At 45.8% G+C, this 15,463-nt stretch overlaps 3 protein-coding genes across 5 annotated transcripts in view; 2 read left to right on the top strand and 1 right to left on the bottom strand.

Moving 5' to 3' along the window:
* On the bottom strand, positions 1 to 2,884 carry TERF2IP (TERF2 interacting protein; the record flags this gene model as incomplete). Its single annotated transcript, XM_080638749.1, has 2 exons — positions 1 to 1,806; positions 2,360 to 2,884. 2 exons carry the CDS (start codon positions 2,882 to 2,884, stop codon positions 1,369 to 1,371), a joined length of 963 nt encoding a protein of 320 aa, XP_080494875.1. The 3' UTR covers positions 1 to 1,368.
* On the top strand, positions 2,810 to 12,919 carry KARS1 (lysyl-tRNA synthetase 1). Of its 3 annotated transcripts, none has more exons than XM_080638746.1 (15): positions 2,810 to 3,004; positions 3,633 to 3,783; positions 4,000 to 4,165; positions 5,077 to 5,170; positions 5,421 to 5,607; positions 5,778 to 5,903; positions 7,110 to 7,229; positions 7,475 to 7,637; positions 7,731 to 7,904; positions 8,649 to 8,734; positions 9,421 to 9,506; positions 9,842 to 9,968; positions 10,720 to 10,863; positions 11,510 to 11,625; positions 12,895 to 12,919. In XM_080638746.1, exons 1-14 carry the CDS (start codon positions 2,943 to 2,945, stop codon positions 11,582 to 11,584), a joined length of 1,761 nt encoding a protein of 586 aa, XP_080494872.1. In that variant the 5' UTR covers positions 2,810 to 2,942; the 3' UTR covers positions 11,585 to 11,625; positions 12,895 to 12,919. The 3 variants fall into 3 exon arrangements, with proteins under 3 accessions (XP_080494872.1, XP_080494873.1, XP_080494871.1); XM_080638745.1 differs by having other exon boundaries at positions 2,935 to 3,239; XM_080638747.1 differs by lacking the exon at positions 5,778 to 5,903 and having other exon boundaries at positions 2,899 to 3,239.
* The window catches only part of ADAT1 (adenosine deaminase tRNA specific 1), a 23,107-nt gene continuing 20,052 nt past the window's right edge, over positions 12,409 to 15,463 (top strand). The window contains exons 1-3 of the mRNA XM_080638748.1: positions 12,409 to 12,963; positions 14,156 to 14,210; positions 14,876 to 15,006. Coding sequence (XP_080494874.1) covers positions 12,813 to 12,963; positions 14,156 to 14,210; positions 14,876 to 15,006 — 337 coding nt within the window. The 5' untranslated portion in view covers positions 12,409 to 12,812. The remainder of the gene's footprint in view (positions 12,964 to 14,155; positions 14,211 to 14,875; positions 15,007 to 15,463) is intronic.

Here is a 15,463-nt window from a genome sequence, read left to right on the forward strand (position 1 = left end):
TTAAATCCATGGTTTATGCAAAAAAAGAAGTACATGTGGGTTAGAGCAAACAATGCCAAAGGAGTGGGACCAGACAGCAGAGCTCAAAACCCTCATGGACCACAGCTAAATGTGTGAAACCACGCAGAGCAATTACATTGCATAGGAAGAGATATACATGGAAGCTGAATAAAGAAAGCATCATTTGTCATACTGCCACATGTGATACGTAATGCCAGAAGAGATGCAAGGATGACCAGCCGCTGGTTTCTAGAATGATCCTTTTTTTTGGGGATAGTTGAGTTTTCAAGCCCAGTTTCCTTTTGCTCCATTCCTGTGCCTGGGTATCCAGCCTTGGTGGCAATGTTGGGGAAACGTTTGTGTTCACTTACTGTATAATGGGAAAATGGAATAAACCAGCTATAGATGAAAATAAAAACTTCTGAGTTTGCATATGGTGATCCATACCTGGGACTATGTGAATCCATTTATTTTTTAGCAGAAATAATTCTGTCTTCTAGCTTCCAAAACCAGTAATAGTTGTTCTCCTGGAAGTTTTCAGAGCCCATGTTCTTGAAATCATGAAGAAAGATGGTAAAGTTGATGTTATTAATCAAACCCTGCAATATTAGCATGGGAGAATACATGCTGGTAATAAAAACTGGAATGATCTCAAACAGCCTGAGGTTTTAACTGACGTATCTCTGTAATGTGAGTCTGAGTATTTTAACGTCACAGGGACCTTTTTTGGCCACTCCCAGTACACAGGGCCAGTCTCAGACATCTCAGCACTGACGTAAGAGACCAAGTGCGTCATCTTCTGGCACGAATGTTCTTGATCCCTCTTTTGAACAGTTACATTTTCATTGTTACTATCTCCAAATGACTGCTGCTAATCAAGGTTTATTAACAACAAAAAGTAATGACAACTGGTAGACCAGGTTATTAAATAACCATCCACAGCAGTCTGAAGTAAGACATATGACAGAGAGCAGGATGCTGTTGTGCACTACTAATGCATTACAGGTTAGAGCACTTAAATGTGACTGTCAGACTTTGGTGACATGCCTATTAAAAATCCTTTGCATGCAGAGCAACATACAAGTGGGACTGTCAATCCGCTTACATAGCAGATACACCCTCTTCTTTGAAAAAAGTTGATACTGTACGGAGCCTTTATCTTCACCATTTTCTACTTTAAGATGTTTAGTGTAATCAGTATTACAAATAAAAAATAAAAAATGGGCCTTTTATGAAAAAAAAAAAATTTTAAAGCATTTCTGAAACTTCAGAATCCTGCATCAAATTTTCTGTTGCATCTCTGAAATGACTAGGGTTTTTTAAGTTCCTGCACAGCCCTAGATCAGCCATTCCCCTCTGCTTTGCCATCTAACTCTTCCTAAATGCTACCCGCTTTGCTACGTTTTCAGCTCCAAATTTTGCTATCAGTTTATTTTTGACAGACTCATCATCTTTTTGCAATTCCAGATCATCCTCTCTGCTCCACACAGGGTACCCATCCTGGCGCCGCCCCGTCTGCAGGAAGTGCAAAGTAGCCTCTGCATCCCCACTGTTTTTCAGAAAGGCCTGTGTGACAGTGCGCAGGTCCATGCCAGACTTTTCCATTAAGTACTGCATCGTTTTTACTGCATCTCCCACCATGCTGGAAGAAGAGCAAGTGCCTGTTGGTTGTTCTTCCATCTGTAACCTGGTGTCAGGGCCAGCAGAGTCCTGCAGGACAGTTTTCAAACCAGATGCTGTTTCTCCTGGGGAAATTCTCTCTTTTGTAGGAAGTTCTCCTGAGATTTCTGAGGCGTCACTTCTTGACTACGAGAAGTAGAGTCATCAGTTAGACACGGTATGTTCTGGAAAGCTTCTTCCATCCCCGCTACCCAACCACCTTCCACTGTGCCTCTACGGTACAGAAAAACCTCAGAAATTACTAGACAAAGTAAACTTCATGCCTGAAGCGAAGCCATGTGTTAACAAGGGCACACAAGACCACAGAAAGCATGAAATAAGACAGAATTTAGGAAAGAAGAAGTATAAAACGCAAAAGCGTTAATGCAATTGCAGGCATGCTTTTTGCCTGAAGCGAAAGGATGATGTCCATCTGCCAACGCAGCTCTCGGTGTGACCGCACTACCACATCGATTCCCTCCAGCCAAGCTTGGCCGGGACTCAATCTCAGACAAGACAGCGCAGCGGGGCGCGGCTCGGCTCTTCGCGGGCCACGCAGTTCACGGCTCACGGGAACCAGTCACGGGGCGGTCTGGGTTGCAATGGACCTTGGCGTGCATCCAGTTCCCACCAGGGACACCTGGCGCCAGGCCCGGGTGCCCGCGCAGCCTCGGCGCGGGTCGCTCGGGCCCGGCCTCACCTCCATGGTCTCGAACTCGCGGTTCGCCGCCTCGAAGAGCCCCGCACGCCGCGCGGGCTGCAGGTGCCGCAGGTAGCGGTCGCGCATGGCCTGCCAGCTGTGCCGCGTCAGGCCCGCGCGCTCCAGTTCCTGCCACAGCGAGCGCCCGCGCGCCCGTGCCTCGCCGCGCCAGCGCACCGCGCGCACCAGCGCCGCGTCCTCCGCTGCCGAGAAGGCCAAGCGGCCGCGCGGCGCGGTGCCGGTGGAGAACGAGGACGGCGCGGCGGGCAGCCGGAAGGGGTCCAGCGGAAGCCGCTCGTTGAGCCTCACGCACTCCGTCACGTACTCGGTGGACACGGCCCCGCCGGGCGCCGCCTCGCCGGGCGGCGCCAGGAGCACGGCTCCCGGCTCCTGCACGCGGCACAGCCGCCCGCCGCCCGCCAGCACGAGCGGCGCCAGGCGCAGCTTGGCCAGCCCGGGCCGCACGTAGAACCGCATCGGGCTGCCATTCTCCCACAGGAACAGCGACCGCGAACCCTCCGCCATATCGGCCCCGGGCGCGCAGGCGCGGTACCTACCGGAAAGGCTGGGTGGAGCGTGGAAGATGGCGGCGGTCGTGGAGGGCGCGTGCGAAGCGGCGGGGACCGAGTTGCGCCTCAGCAAAAAGTGAGGGTGGCGGCGGGGCCGCGCCGGCGGAGCCGCGCCGTGCGGGTGAGGCCGCGCCGGGGACGCGAGGCGAGGGCCCGGCTGGCCTGGGCGCGCCGCCGCCAGGTCACACGTCGGAGCACGCCATGCTGAGCCCCGGCGCCGCGGTGCTCCGCGCCTCGGCACGGACCTGGTCCTGGTCCTGGTGGGCCGCGGCCGGGCTTCGGTGGCGCCGGGCGCTCCATGACCAGAGCAGGTCGGTGCTTCGCGGTCTGCCCGGGCCCTCCTCTTGCCTCGTCAAGTCCGTGCCCCCGGGGTCGGGAGCCGCGGGAAGAGCCGCTGTGCGGGTGGGCCGCGAGGCCGCCTTCGGGACCCCGGAGTGGCGCCGGGCGCTTGTTTCGGGGCAAAACGCCCTGTTCCAGTCACACCCGGCCCGTACGTGCACAGAGGTGCGCGAGAGGGCCTGCAACACGTTGGCGTGTGTCTGAGTATTTGTGTCTCAATGCTTAAACACCCTTAAGGATTATCTTGACTTTGAGTCAGAATAAGAGAAATAAAGGGTTATTTGTACAGTAAGCTTTTGGTAGTTGTGCCATGTGTTACCTGCTAGCTGAGTTCCTGCTGTACCTGGTTCCCTTCTGTTCTGCAGTGAGCTGAAGAGGCGTTTAAAAGCTGAGAGAAAAATCGCTGAGAAAGAGGCGAAGCAGAAAGAACAAAGTGAAAAGCAGCCAAATAAACCTGCCTTGGCTTCTGACTCTGAGAATAACACTGGTGCTGATGAGGAGAGCTTGGATCCAAATGTGAGCACCTGGCCTCATGCTTATTGCTATTCTGAGAACAAATGTTACTTATTTACATTGTTGGGGTTTTTTTTAATTGATGGATAACTAAATGGTTTAAGGGGGAGAGACCTACCTATTCCTACGTATAAGTGAAGCTGTGTTTAATTTACACACTGTAAAGTATTTTCATTTTCTAACAGAAATATGTTGGGTTTTGTTTGTTTCTGGTGACAGCAATACTACAAGATCCGTAGCCAGGCGATCCAGCAGCTGAAGAGCACCAGCGAAGATCCCTATCCTCATAAGTTCCATGTAGACTTATCTCTCTCAGATTTTATAGAGAAGTACAGTCACCTGCAGCCAGGAGATCACCTGACGGATGTTACATTGAGAGTGGCAGGTAAAGGCTTCTCTGGGATACAGGAGGATGGTCTGTTGCTTTGATAAGCCAAGTCTTTGCTGCTGTAGTAGTGCTAGACTATTCAGGACATGTGCTTTCAGACTGAGTGGACCCATGCCACATCCCTTACACCTTGTTGTGGTCTAAGTGCAGTCAGTAACTCAGACCCATGCAGCCTGCTTGCTCACTCCTCCCCTTCCTCCCCCCCTGCTCCCGGAGGGATGGGGAGGAGAATCAAAAGAATGTAACTCCCACAGGTTGAGATAAGAACAGTCTTGTAACTAAGGTATAACACAAATCACTGCTGCTACCACCAATAATAATAATGATAAGGGAAATAACAAGGGAAGAGAGTACAACCGCTCACCACCCACCAATACCCAGCCTGACCCTGGCAGTGAACTAGCCCTTCCAGGTAACTCTCAGTTTACATCCTGCGCATGACGTGCTGTGGTATGGAAAACCTCTTTGGCTAGTTTGGGTCAGATGTCCTGTCTCTGCTTCTTCCTGGCTTCCCCTCCTCCCTGGCAGAGCATGAGGCTCAGAAAGTCCTTGGTCAGACTATACATTTGAGCAGTAACTAAAAACATCAGTGTTATCAGTGCTGTTCCCAGGCTGAAAGTCAAAACCAGCACTGCACCAGCTACTAAGAAGGAGAAAAAATGACTGCTACTGCTGAACCCAGGACACACCTACAAGATAAGATTGTGGTATGAGCTGCAGGACCCCGAAGTTTATATAGTCTTTTGTGCACTGGTATTCATTTTGAGACTTGACTTCTGGTCTTCCACAGTTAGTGATCAGTTCAGAGCTGATGAGCCTTTGTCTAAGTGATAATACTGTGCTTTTTGCCCATGTGCCCTTTTTGCTAGGGACTCCTTTCCTGATGTCCTGCATACTTTGATATTTAGGTCGAATTCATGCGAAGCGTGCCTCTGGAGGGAAGCTGATTTTCTATGATCTTCGTGGTGAAGGAGTCAAGTTGCAGGTCATGGCAAATTCCAGGTAAGGAGAGGTATTTGCAGTAGCATTCTAAAATGAACTGTATTCTGAGGCCTAGATATCTGATTTGGTCATTCTGTTTCTTCATCTCCTTAGGCAATTTGTCTCTGTGTTGGCTTAGGCAGCCAGGTAAACTTTTGCTTAGGATGTTGTGGTTAGCCTCCCTGCTAGAAGAGTCTTGGAAGAGACTTACAGGACAGTTTGGAATGGTGAATTTTAAACAAATGTGCTTACATTGGTTTTGTAATTACAGGCTCTACAAATCCGAGGAAGAGTATTTCCGTATTAATAACAAGCTGCGTCGTGGAGACATTATTGGTGTAGAAGGGAATCCTGGGAAAACAAAGAAAGGGGAACTGAGTATTATTCCTTATGAAATAACTCTGTTGTCTCCATGCCTCCACATGTTGCCTCATCTTCACTTTGGTCTCAAAGATAAGGTAATTATCATATCTGTCACTCTTGAAGGGAGTTTGACAGATAGATCAGAATGGATGACCTTTTATATCTGCTCGTGGTATCAGTCACCAAAGGAACGTTAGTTTTGTTTTAGTTTTTCTTTGGCAGCACATTTTGTGTAGCTTCTTCTTAAGGTACTTGTTCTTTCCAGGAAACTAGGTATCGTCAGAGATACTTGGATTTGATTCTTAATGATTATGTGAGGCAGAAATTTATAACCCGTGCAAAGATCATTACATATATTCGGAGCTTTCTAGATGAGTTGGGCTTCCTTGAGGTAAGGCTTCAGTGTTTTATTTGTCTCTGCATACTGAACTTTTTTAGAGCTTCTCAGCTTCAAGGGTGCTTTATATTCAGGCTCATATGCAAGTATTTACAGAAGTGAGAAAAATTACCTTAGCATGGTATGTTTTATTAGTGTAACACAATGGGAACAATTCCTTTCATCTCTCTTTAAGATTACTTCTCAGTTGATGAGGTTATAACTCAGGAAACTTTTATCAGGATATTCTTCAAACTACTGCTGTCCTGTCCTTATGTCAGTAAATTAAGGTGAAAATAACACTTTTGAAATGGTGTTTTGTCTCTGGAGATAAATGCAGGTTCTACTTCTGGTAAGTAAAGTTGGTTTTGGCTTAAGACCTATTGTAGCATATGAAAAAACATTACTAGCTCTGCTCTCTTGCGTCCAGACTCTTGGTTGTTCTTTACAGTTAGCAAAAAAGTTAGAACTTAATGTAGTTTATTTACAAATGTTTATCAACTGAATCTGCAAAAGCTACCAGTGAGGTTTTTTTGAGAGCAATGGGATGCTGAACCTGTGCTGTGTTTTCTCTGTTGCGTGTGTAATGACTGTAGTGCTTCAGATGGGGCCTCACGGGAGTGGAGTAGAGAGGGAGAATCCCCTCCCTCAACCTGCTGGCCATGCTTTTCCTGATGCATCCCAGGGTATGACTAGCTTTCTGGGTGCATGTTGCCAGTGTGTGTCCAATTTCTCAAGCACCAGTATCCTCAAGTCCTTTTCTACTGGGCTGCTCTCAATCCATTCATTCCCAAAGCTGAACTGATAGTGGAGAGTTGCTCTGACCCAGGTGCAGGAACTTGCACTTGGCCTTGTAGAACTTCGTTTTCTGCGATGAAGAGAGATAATCCTCTGACTGCCTCAGCCAAGTTCCTGGCTTTGATAAGACGAACTCGGCAGGTTCACATTTATGGAGAATAAGAATGATTCTTGACAGCAACAAATAGTTTAAATAATTTGTCTTTATGGCTGCATCTTTTAAAAGTAAGTGCTCTTTAGTTCAGAATTATTTTGATTTACTGGAATGTCAAGTAATAAATGAAATACAGAGGTTTTTTATCAGAGCTAGCCATGGTTTCTTTGTTTGCTTGATCTACAAAGTTCTGCTTTGGAAACAGTTTCACAGGTATGAGCCTGGAAATGTTTATGCCACTGTTAAATTATTTTGTTGTTATTTTACAGATTGAAACTCCTATGATGAATATAATTCCAGGTGGAGCTGTGGCAAAACCTTTTATCACATACCACAACGAACTGGATATGAATTTGTATATGAGAATTGCTCCAGAGCTTTATCATAAGGTAGAATATAAACCCTTCTGATGGCTAAGCCCATATTCTCCAGACTGTTGTGATTTTTTTTTCTACAAAACAAAATGGAGCTGAAATGAGGATTATTCTTGAAGAAAGATGGAGTCATATGTCTGGAGGAGAGAAAATGTATCTTGAGTGAAATTTGTACAGTCATGTTGCAGTTGTGTGTGTTTGAGCTCTCTTCAGGTCTTTTGAAAAAGTTGGTTTGTTCACTGGGATTTCCTTTTGTTTAGATGTTGGTGGTTGGAGGCATGGACAGAGTATATGAGATTGGACGTCAGTTCCGAAATGAGGGAATTGATTTGACTCATAACCCTGAGTTCACAACTTGTGAATTCTACATGGCTTATGCAGACTACCATGACCTGATGGAAATTACAGAGAAGTTGCTTTCAGGTGATGTATGCAATATTAAAAAAGAGTAAGAATCTGGTAGGAGTGCGTATTATGTGGCATACTCTTGTTCTAAACTTCAGGTTCCTTTTGCAGGGATGGTGAAACATATTACTGGAAGTTACAAGATCACTTATCATCCAGATGGTCAAGATGGACAGGCCTATGAGATAGATTTTACCCCTCCCTTCCGGCGAATTAATATGGTGTATGATCTGGAAAAGGCCATAGGAGTGAAATTTCCACCAGCTGAGTGTTTTGAAACTGAAGGTTAGATGATGAGTATGAATGTCCTGTCATTCGTCCTTAACAGAAAAAGAGTAAAAACTCTTTGAGTTCCCAGCCTGCAGTCAGTCTGTCAGCTGCATTTTGAAGTGGTACTAACACACAGGATTCCTTTTCTCTGGTTTTGTCTGTTACTGAAGAGTCCAGAAAGAAGCCTTCATGCCTTGCAGTCTTTAGCAGGATCTGACTCTTTTGCTATGTCCTTTGTTGAGTATATGTGAGGTTGTTGTTCTCAAGATCTGGGGAGTTCTTGATTTGCTGAAGAGACCCAGCTTTTTATTTCTTACTTCTTCTGTCTTTTGTGCAGTTGAATCTCCATGCCTGGGATTGTAGGTTAACAGTATGATTAGTCTGGGCTTTCTTCACAATGTGTGTATGGGCTATTTTATTCCTGGAATCCTGAGCCATAGGAAACAAGCTCATATATTTTTCAGTGATTTATTTTTTTACATTTTATTGCTGTCACCCAGTGATAATGGGCAGCAGTTGTGTGGGGTTGTGCTTAACTGTTGTCAAGTTTTTGAAATACAAAATAACTTAGATTTTAGTGCAAATTGATCAAAAATCAAACTCTATTTTTGTAGATTGACTTTTAAGCTCATGGTTTACATGATGTATACCATTAAGATCTCAGAAATCACTCTAAGATACGTTGAAGGATGCAGAAATTAAAAAAAGAAATGTGGCAGCCTAGGGGGCTTTTCTAATTTTTCTCTTCAACAATTTCAGAAACTCGCAAGTTCTTTGATGATCTTTGTGCAGAGAGAAATATTGAGTGTCCACCTCCAAGGACAACAGCCAGGCTTCTTGACAAGGTAAGTAAAGGTGGTTTTTTTTATAATCCTAATGTCCTGAAGGATCTTTCTGTATTAACAGGTTCCAGAAGAGGTCTCTTCAGAGCAGAGTTTTAGCTGCCTTTGGGAAAACATGCTGAAATGCACTTCAGCTTTTCTTCACAGTGAGAAAACTTGCTGCATCAAAATCTTTTTGGTGTTGTCTGCACCAGACTGTAGTTTAGTGATGCCTGCTTAATGTCAGCTCTACAGTTTGATAACTAGTTTTTTATGATTAAAGCAGATGTGCTTTGCCTTATGTCAGTTTTATCTGTGAGATCTGTGCATTTGGGTATACCTTACAAAGCTAGTAGGCTTACCATATCGTTCTTCTGTCAGCTCTACTAAGTCTTTTTCTTTGTACCTAAAATATTGCCTGATAGCTTCTTTCTGCTGCTTTTCCTGTTGGCCATTGTCACAATGTCCAGTTTGAATAATGCTGTTGATTTTTTGTGCAGTTTCTGCTCTGTCATTTTTCTTATCCAAGCAAGACATGTACCCTCTGTTAATGAAGACATTACCATGATTAGTAATGATCACTTGGGGAACTTTTCAGTTTCATGGCACTTTCTTCAGATATGGAAAGACAGAAGTAGGATGTGTGGGGAAGGCAGTGCTATGAATGTGATACTGTGCTCTGCATACTTGTTTTGCCTTTGTTTTCCCAGTTAGTTGGTGAATTCCTGGAAGTCAAATGCATCAACCCTACATTCATCTGTGATCACCCACAGATCATGAGTCCTCTAGCCAAATGGTAAGAGTATGAGACACAGTCAGTGTGTAACTCTTAAACCCTCTACTCCTACTTTATTAACAAGGAAAAAAAATGAAGAAATTAAAAATCCAAGTCACATGTGAAAATAGATTCTGATGTTGTATACTAGTTTGTGAACTCTGATACCAACCAAGGTAGACATTGGTTCCTGAAACCCATCATCCGGGGCAGAGGTGGGCTGATGTTCAGTAATTTGAGGTTTTGACAACTGTTAATTGCTGAGCATGGGCACTCCTCCTGAGCACTTAATTTATGTGGTCTTTCCTTCTGTAAAGATGCTTATTTGAAGGTGTGGTTGTTTTATCTTCACTTAGGCATCGCTCTCAGGTGGGACTAACAGAACGCTTCGAACTCTTTGTCATGAAGAAGGAGGTGTGCAATGCATACACAGAACTTAATGATCCTTTCCGTCAGCGGCAGCTGTTTGAGGATCAGGCCAAGGTATGGTCCTTGCTGATATGGAATCACTGATACAGACACATAAGCAAAGGATATTCCTATGTCTGTTAGCCCCTAATGCTGTGTCGTGACTTAAGCCCTTGCAGTAACTCAGCACCATGCAATTGCTTGCTCACTCCCCTTCTCTTCCCCCCACCGCGCCCTCACTCCCAGAGGGATGGGGAGGAGAATGGAAAGAATGCAACTCCCACGGGTTGAGATAAGAACAGTCCAGTAACTAAGGTATAACAGAAAACCACTGCTGCTACCACCAATAATAATAACGATAAGGGAAATAACAAGAGAAGAGAATACAACAGCTCACCATGGCTTCACCTACTCCCTGGCTGAGCATGAGACTCAGAAAGTCCTTGGTCAGAGTAAACATTACTGAGCAACAACCAAAAACATCGGTGTTATCAACACTGTTCCCAGGCTGAAAGTCAAAAACAGCACTGCACCAGCTACTAAGAGGGAGAAAAATGATTGCTACTGCTGAACCCAGGACAGAAACTTACAGATCAGGAAGGAACTGAGCCTAGAGTTGTTCTGGAAACAGCTGTACAAGAGACCTGTGTGGTTGTCCAGGTGCTGAGGTTCCTTCATCTGTTTCTCATGCAGCTGTACAAGGCTGTGGTGTTACCAGTTACATGGCTGCTAAAAATACCAATATATTCCCCCTTTTCGGTAGGAGTTAGCAGAAGTGGTACTACCGAGCTCTGTGCAACCCATGTTTTACTGCTCATTTTCTTAGGCAAAAGCCGTGGGTGATGATGAAGCCATGTTCATTGATGAGAACTTCTGCATGGCGCTGGAGTATGGCCTTCCTCCCACGGCGGGCTGGGGCATGGGTATCGATCGCTTCACCATGCTCCTGACGGATTCCAACAATATCAAGGTGAGTGGTGGAAATGGCAGCACCTGCCAGGTGGGTGACACTGCAGAACAGCCTGCCTCTGACCAACACCAGACACCATGGCCATTGAGTGGAACGCTCTCTACAACTACCTGAAAGATAGTTTCTCTAGTAACCAGAAATAGGACAAGAGGAAATGGCATCAAACTGTGCCACGGGAGGTTTAGAGTGCTCCATCTTGGCAGTGTTCAAGGCCGGGTTGGACACAGGGGCTTGGAGCAACCTGCTCTAGTGGAAGGTGTCCCTGCCTGTGGCAGGGGTTGGAACTGGATAAGCCTTAAGGTCCCTTCTAGACCAAACCAGTCTGGGGTTCCGTGGTATTAGGAGCAGTTCCTTCTTCAAAGGGTGCTCAGGCATTGGAACAGGCTGCCCAGGGCAGTGCTGGAGTCACCATCCCTCCAAGTGTTCACACACTGTGGAGACAAGGCCTCAGTGCCATGGGTCAGTGGTGGTCGTGACAGTGGGGGGGTGATCTGAAAGGTCTTTTCCAACCCGGCTGGTTCCATGGAAAGCGCTTCCCTAATGGCATATGCCTGACTAGGCCCGCCGTGGGGCCAGGGCCGGTGGCTCCTGGCAGGGAGCGGTGCCTGGGGCGGGCCGGTGTCGCTGACGGTGCCTGTTTCCGCAGGAGGTTTTGCTGTTCCCCGCCATGAAGCCGGAGGAGAAGAGGGAGGCGCCGGGCGCCGAAGGCACCTCCGTGTGACGTGTCAATAAACAGCGCTGCTTCACCCGGCTCGTGTTTGGGTGCGCGTGTGCGCGCGCGTGTGTGTGTGTGTGCGTGCGCGCGTGTGTCTGTGCGCGCCTAGGCGCATGCGCTGGGGCCTCGCTCCCGGCGGGCTCCGCGACACGGGCCAGCGCGTGCGCGGTTGCGGGGTGGCTCTGCATGGGGACGGGGGCGGTGAGGCGGCTGCCGCGCAGCGGGGATTCTGGGAATCAGCAGAGGCCTCTGGTGCCGCGCCGTGAGACCTCCAGCACTTGGCAGCTGCGAAAAGAAGTGCCTTATTTCGTGTGATACTCTTCATTACAAACAGTGCTGGAAAGGCGTGCGGCTGGCCCTCTGTCAGTGGAATCTGCTGCAGGACACTGTCATGCAGCACAAGGTCGAAGAGAAGGGGGCTGCTGATCAGTGCTGCGATGGGATCCAGCTCCTTTCGGAAGCCTCACTTGCCTCGGGAGCCATGTGGTCAGCTGATGAAGTTGCTGAGCTATGTTGCCTGCACTATAGGACCAGACTCCCTAAGCAGGGGAAGCCAGATCCAAGCAGGGAGTGGACTTCACTGGCAGCTGTTGTCAAAGTGGAGTCCGCAACCCAAAGAGAGGTTCTTGCTAGTCCAGGGACTCTGCAGGGTAAGACTGAGCCGTGGGGACTGGGGCAGCTCGTGGCAAGGGGAGAGGAGATGGTAGCTGTCAGTGCTTTTTTATTTAATACCTGTAAGAAAAACCAACCCCTTTTGTGTCTCCACCCAAATGCTTTACTCTTTGCAAAAGCTTTCACCACTTCTGCCTAGAAAGAGGCGGTTATGGTGAAGCGCTGTTCTTCTCAGACTGTACCTGAGGTGAAAGAAGTTTAGGAGGACCTGACTTACTAATGTAAACCCTTGCACAGGTGTGTTCAGCTGCTACTTGAAAGAATCCTGAGAGGTCTCAGCTGGCTCTCTGTTAACAGGCTGCCTTATTACCTTGTGTGTTGGTGATAGTTCCCCATTAATTTTTCCCTTGCTGGCACTTCCAATATTGCTTCACAAATTATATCCCATGCTTGCTTACAAGTTTGAAGAATCATCTGCCAGTGTCGCAGGGTGTAGCCCAGTACGTCAAACATGTGTTAGTGCTCCTGCTATGGGTCATAGACCTTTTCTGGGACTGGTGAGATACTGTTTCCTTTCTGGAATGTGGTATGGCATGCCTCCCTGTATCTTACCTTTGACACAATGTCCTGTGTTTACTCCAATGACTTCATGAGAGCAATGCTTTGGTCACAGTTTGTTCAAGTAATAAAGTTTCTTTTTTCAGTTACAAAGGAAGTTGTTGCTATGGGAACAGGAACAAAATGCATTGGCCAAAACAAAATGAGAAAAACTGGTAAGTATGGTGTTAAGACATCCTGTGCTACCTTTTTTCTTGCTGGTGTCATAGAATCGGTGCAAATGTCCAAGGCTCAGACTTGAAGGCAGAAGTGTCAGGCAGTTTCACCTCATTAAGAAGAGAAGGGTTTAGGCAGCCAGCATGGCTGCCCTGGAGCTTGTTGTTCTTACTGCCTTAAAGGTGAATAAACTTTATATATGTGAAAATGTGTAGTTTAGGCACTTCATCTGCATGCCCAAAGACTTCATAATTAAAAACAGACCAAAACAGAAGCAAAATAATTGTGCTTCTATTGCCTCTGAAGGTCTAGTTTTGTTGTGGCCTGGTGCAAAAAGAGCCACTGCTGAGTTAGGGGAGGGATGGCACCAGGAATGTACTAACAAGCTGCTTCTCCTTTACCATGTGTTCTGCAGCTAGCTAGTTTCAAGTATTTGTACAATAGTGTGTGTGGCACAAACATGACTTCTCACAGCTACCATTTCTTACCGTTTATTGTAGGACTTTCCTCTGCATGTCCACTGCTTTACTCAGGATGTTTGTTCCCTCTCCTAGGAGAGGGCAGAAGCTATAGTAACTAATGCTGAAAAACGACTAAGGAGGAAAAGTGTTTGTAAATATGTAGGTACAGGGCTTTCTACCTTCTTTAGGGAGATCTACAGATCCTATTCCTTTAGATACTGCATTAGGCAGATACTGCTGGAAGTTTGAAGGTAAGATGTCTAAATCTTGTAAATATCATTGTTATTGACAAGAAAAGTAATTTAAATTGTAGTATATAGTGCAACAAGAGATTTCACCCAACAGCTTAACAAACACTTAAAAATTTCTGGATGCTATGCTTCATCTGAGAATATAAAGAGTTACCATTAAGAACAAACACCTTGAGGGTTTTGAAGGAAGCCAGTGCTTATTCAACTCAAAGGATTTCAGATGCCAGAAGAGTGACAATTTGGTATTTCAGTAAGTTTCTGGTTTGCTGCGGAGTGAAGAGTTTTATCCTTCGTTTGCGTAGGCTATGGACCTCCTTTTGTAGCAACAGGAATTGTAAATATCTTGCAGTAACCTAATACCAATGTTAAACCTTCACATGCTAACAAATCTGGAGAACTGACATCTGTCAAATTCTGTTTGCTTTGTTGTCTCCTTTTTAATAATGTTGCATATTGTTCTCATTTGGTTGTTGCTTCAGGAGATGTTCTGAATGACAGTCATGCTGAAATTATGGCCAAGAGGAGCTTCCAGAGGTGAGGCATGAAGTTTACATGCTGTTACTCAGTGCCTCTTGAGGTTGGTTGTTGTGATGAAAATGTTTTGACCTATAGCAAAATAGCCATATTTTGCAGCCTCAGGTATAAGAATGTAATGAAAGAGAATGGTATTACTTCTGTGTAGGCAACACTTCTTTTCCTCTTGCAACAAGGAGTTTAGCCTAATTTTTACACTTTTAGGTGGTGTGAAGGCCATTTCACAAAAGCTTGTTTCTTTGTTCTTGTAGAGCCTCTGAACAAAGTAGGATCTGATTTCATGTGATGTCAGTGCTGGTTTGATGAGTAGCTGTCAAGGGTAGCCTTTTTTCTCTTTCCTACATAACAGCTGTCTTGTTCACATTGGATAAGCTGGTTCAAGGAACCAAGACAGGAGAATAGTAAAGCTACAGAACAGATACATGATTTGGGGAGCCATTTAACTCCACTGAATCTGACCGTGTCAGGTTGCTGTTACTAAGGTTCCAATGATGTGTTTGTGTTTGTGGTTTATGTTGGATCCCATCTATCTTTAGAAGCAAAACTTCCTTGTTCCTCACAGACTTCATCAGGAAAGGACAGGCACTAGTGGGTGTCTCATGTTTGTTACTTTCCCATGCATCAGAAATGAAGGAAGTGTTTCATGAAAACTTTCTGCCTAACAGGTATCTTCTCCATCAGATGTGGCTGGCAGCTTCCCATCAGCAATGCAGTATCTTTATTCCAGGAACTGAAACTGGGAAATGGAAACTCAAACCAAATGTCATATTTGTTTTCTTCTCCAGTCATACCCCATGTGAGTACGCTGGAGTGAACTAATGTCATTGCTCCCACTTTTCTACCCCCTGCAGGTCTGGAGTGAGTGTGAGGCTCATGTTATTAGTATGTGCCCTAAGATGTGCTTGACTGGTCCTTCACAAATACATTTGGCATTTTTTCTCACTGGATGTGATTTGTGAGAATTCAGGAAATCTGTATGTTGATCATTATACAGTGGAATGCTTCACTTTCTCTTTAGATGATAACAGTTACTATTCTATTTTCCAGAAACTAACATACTTGTCAGAGGTCCTGTCATATCTCCTGATTGCTTTGCTTTAAATGTTGTCTCCTTGGATTCAAATTATAATAAAATCATTGACAATTATCACAGTTCCTTAAAAAAAACCCCAACAAGCAAACAAACCCAAAACCCGCAACCCATCAAATACAAAACCTCAGAAAAAAACCCATAACAATCCAAAATAAACCCA

The sequence above is a fragment of the Psittacula echo genome, assembly GCF_963264785.1.
Source record: "Psittacula echo genome assembly, chromosome: Z".
Classification (NCBI taxonomy): Eukaryota; Metazoa; Chordata; class Aves; order Psittaciformes; family Psittacidae; genus Psittacula; species Psittacula echo.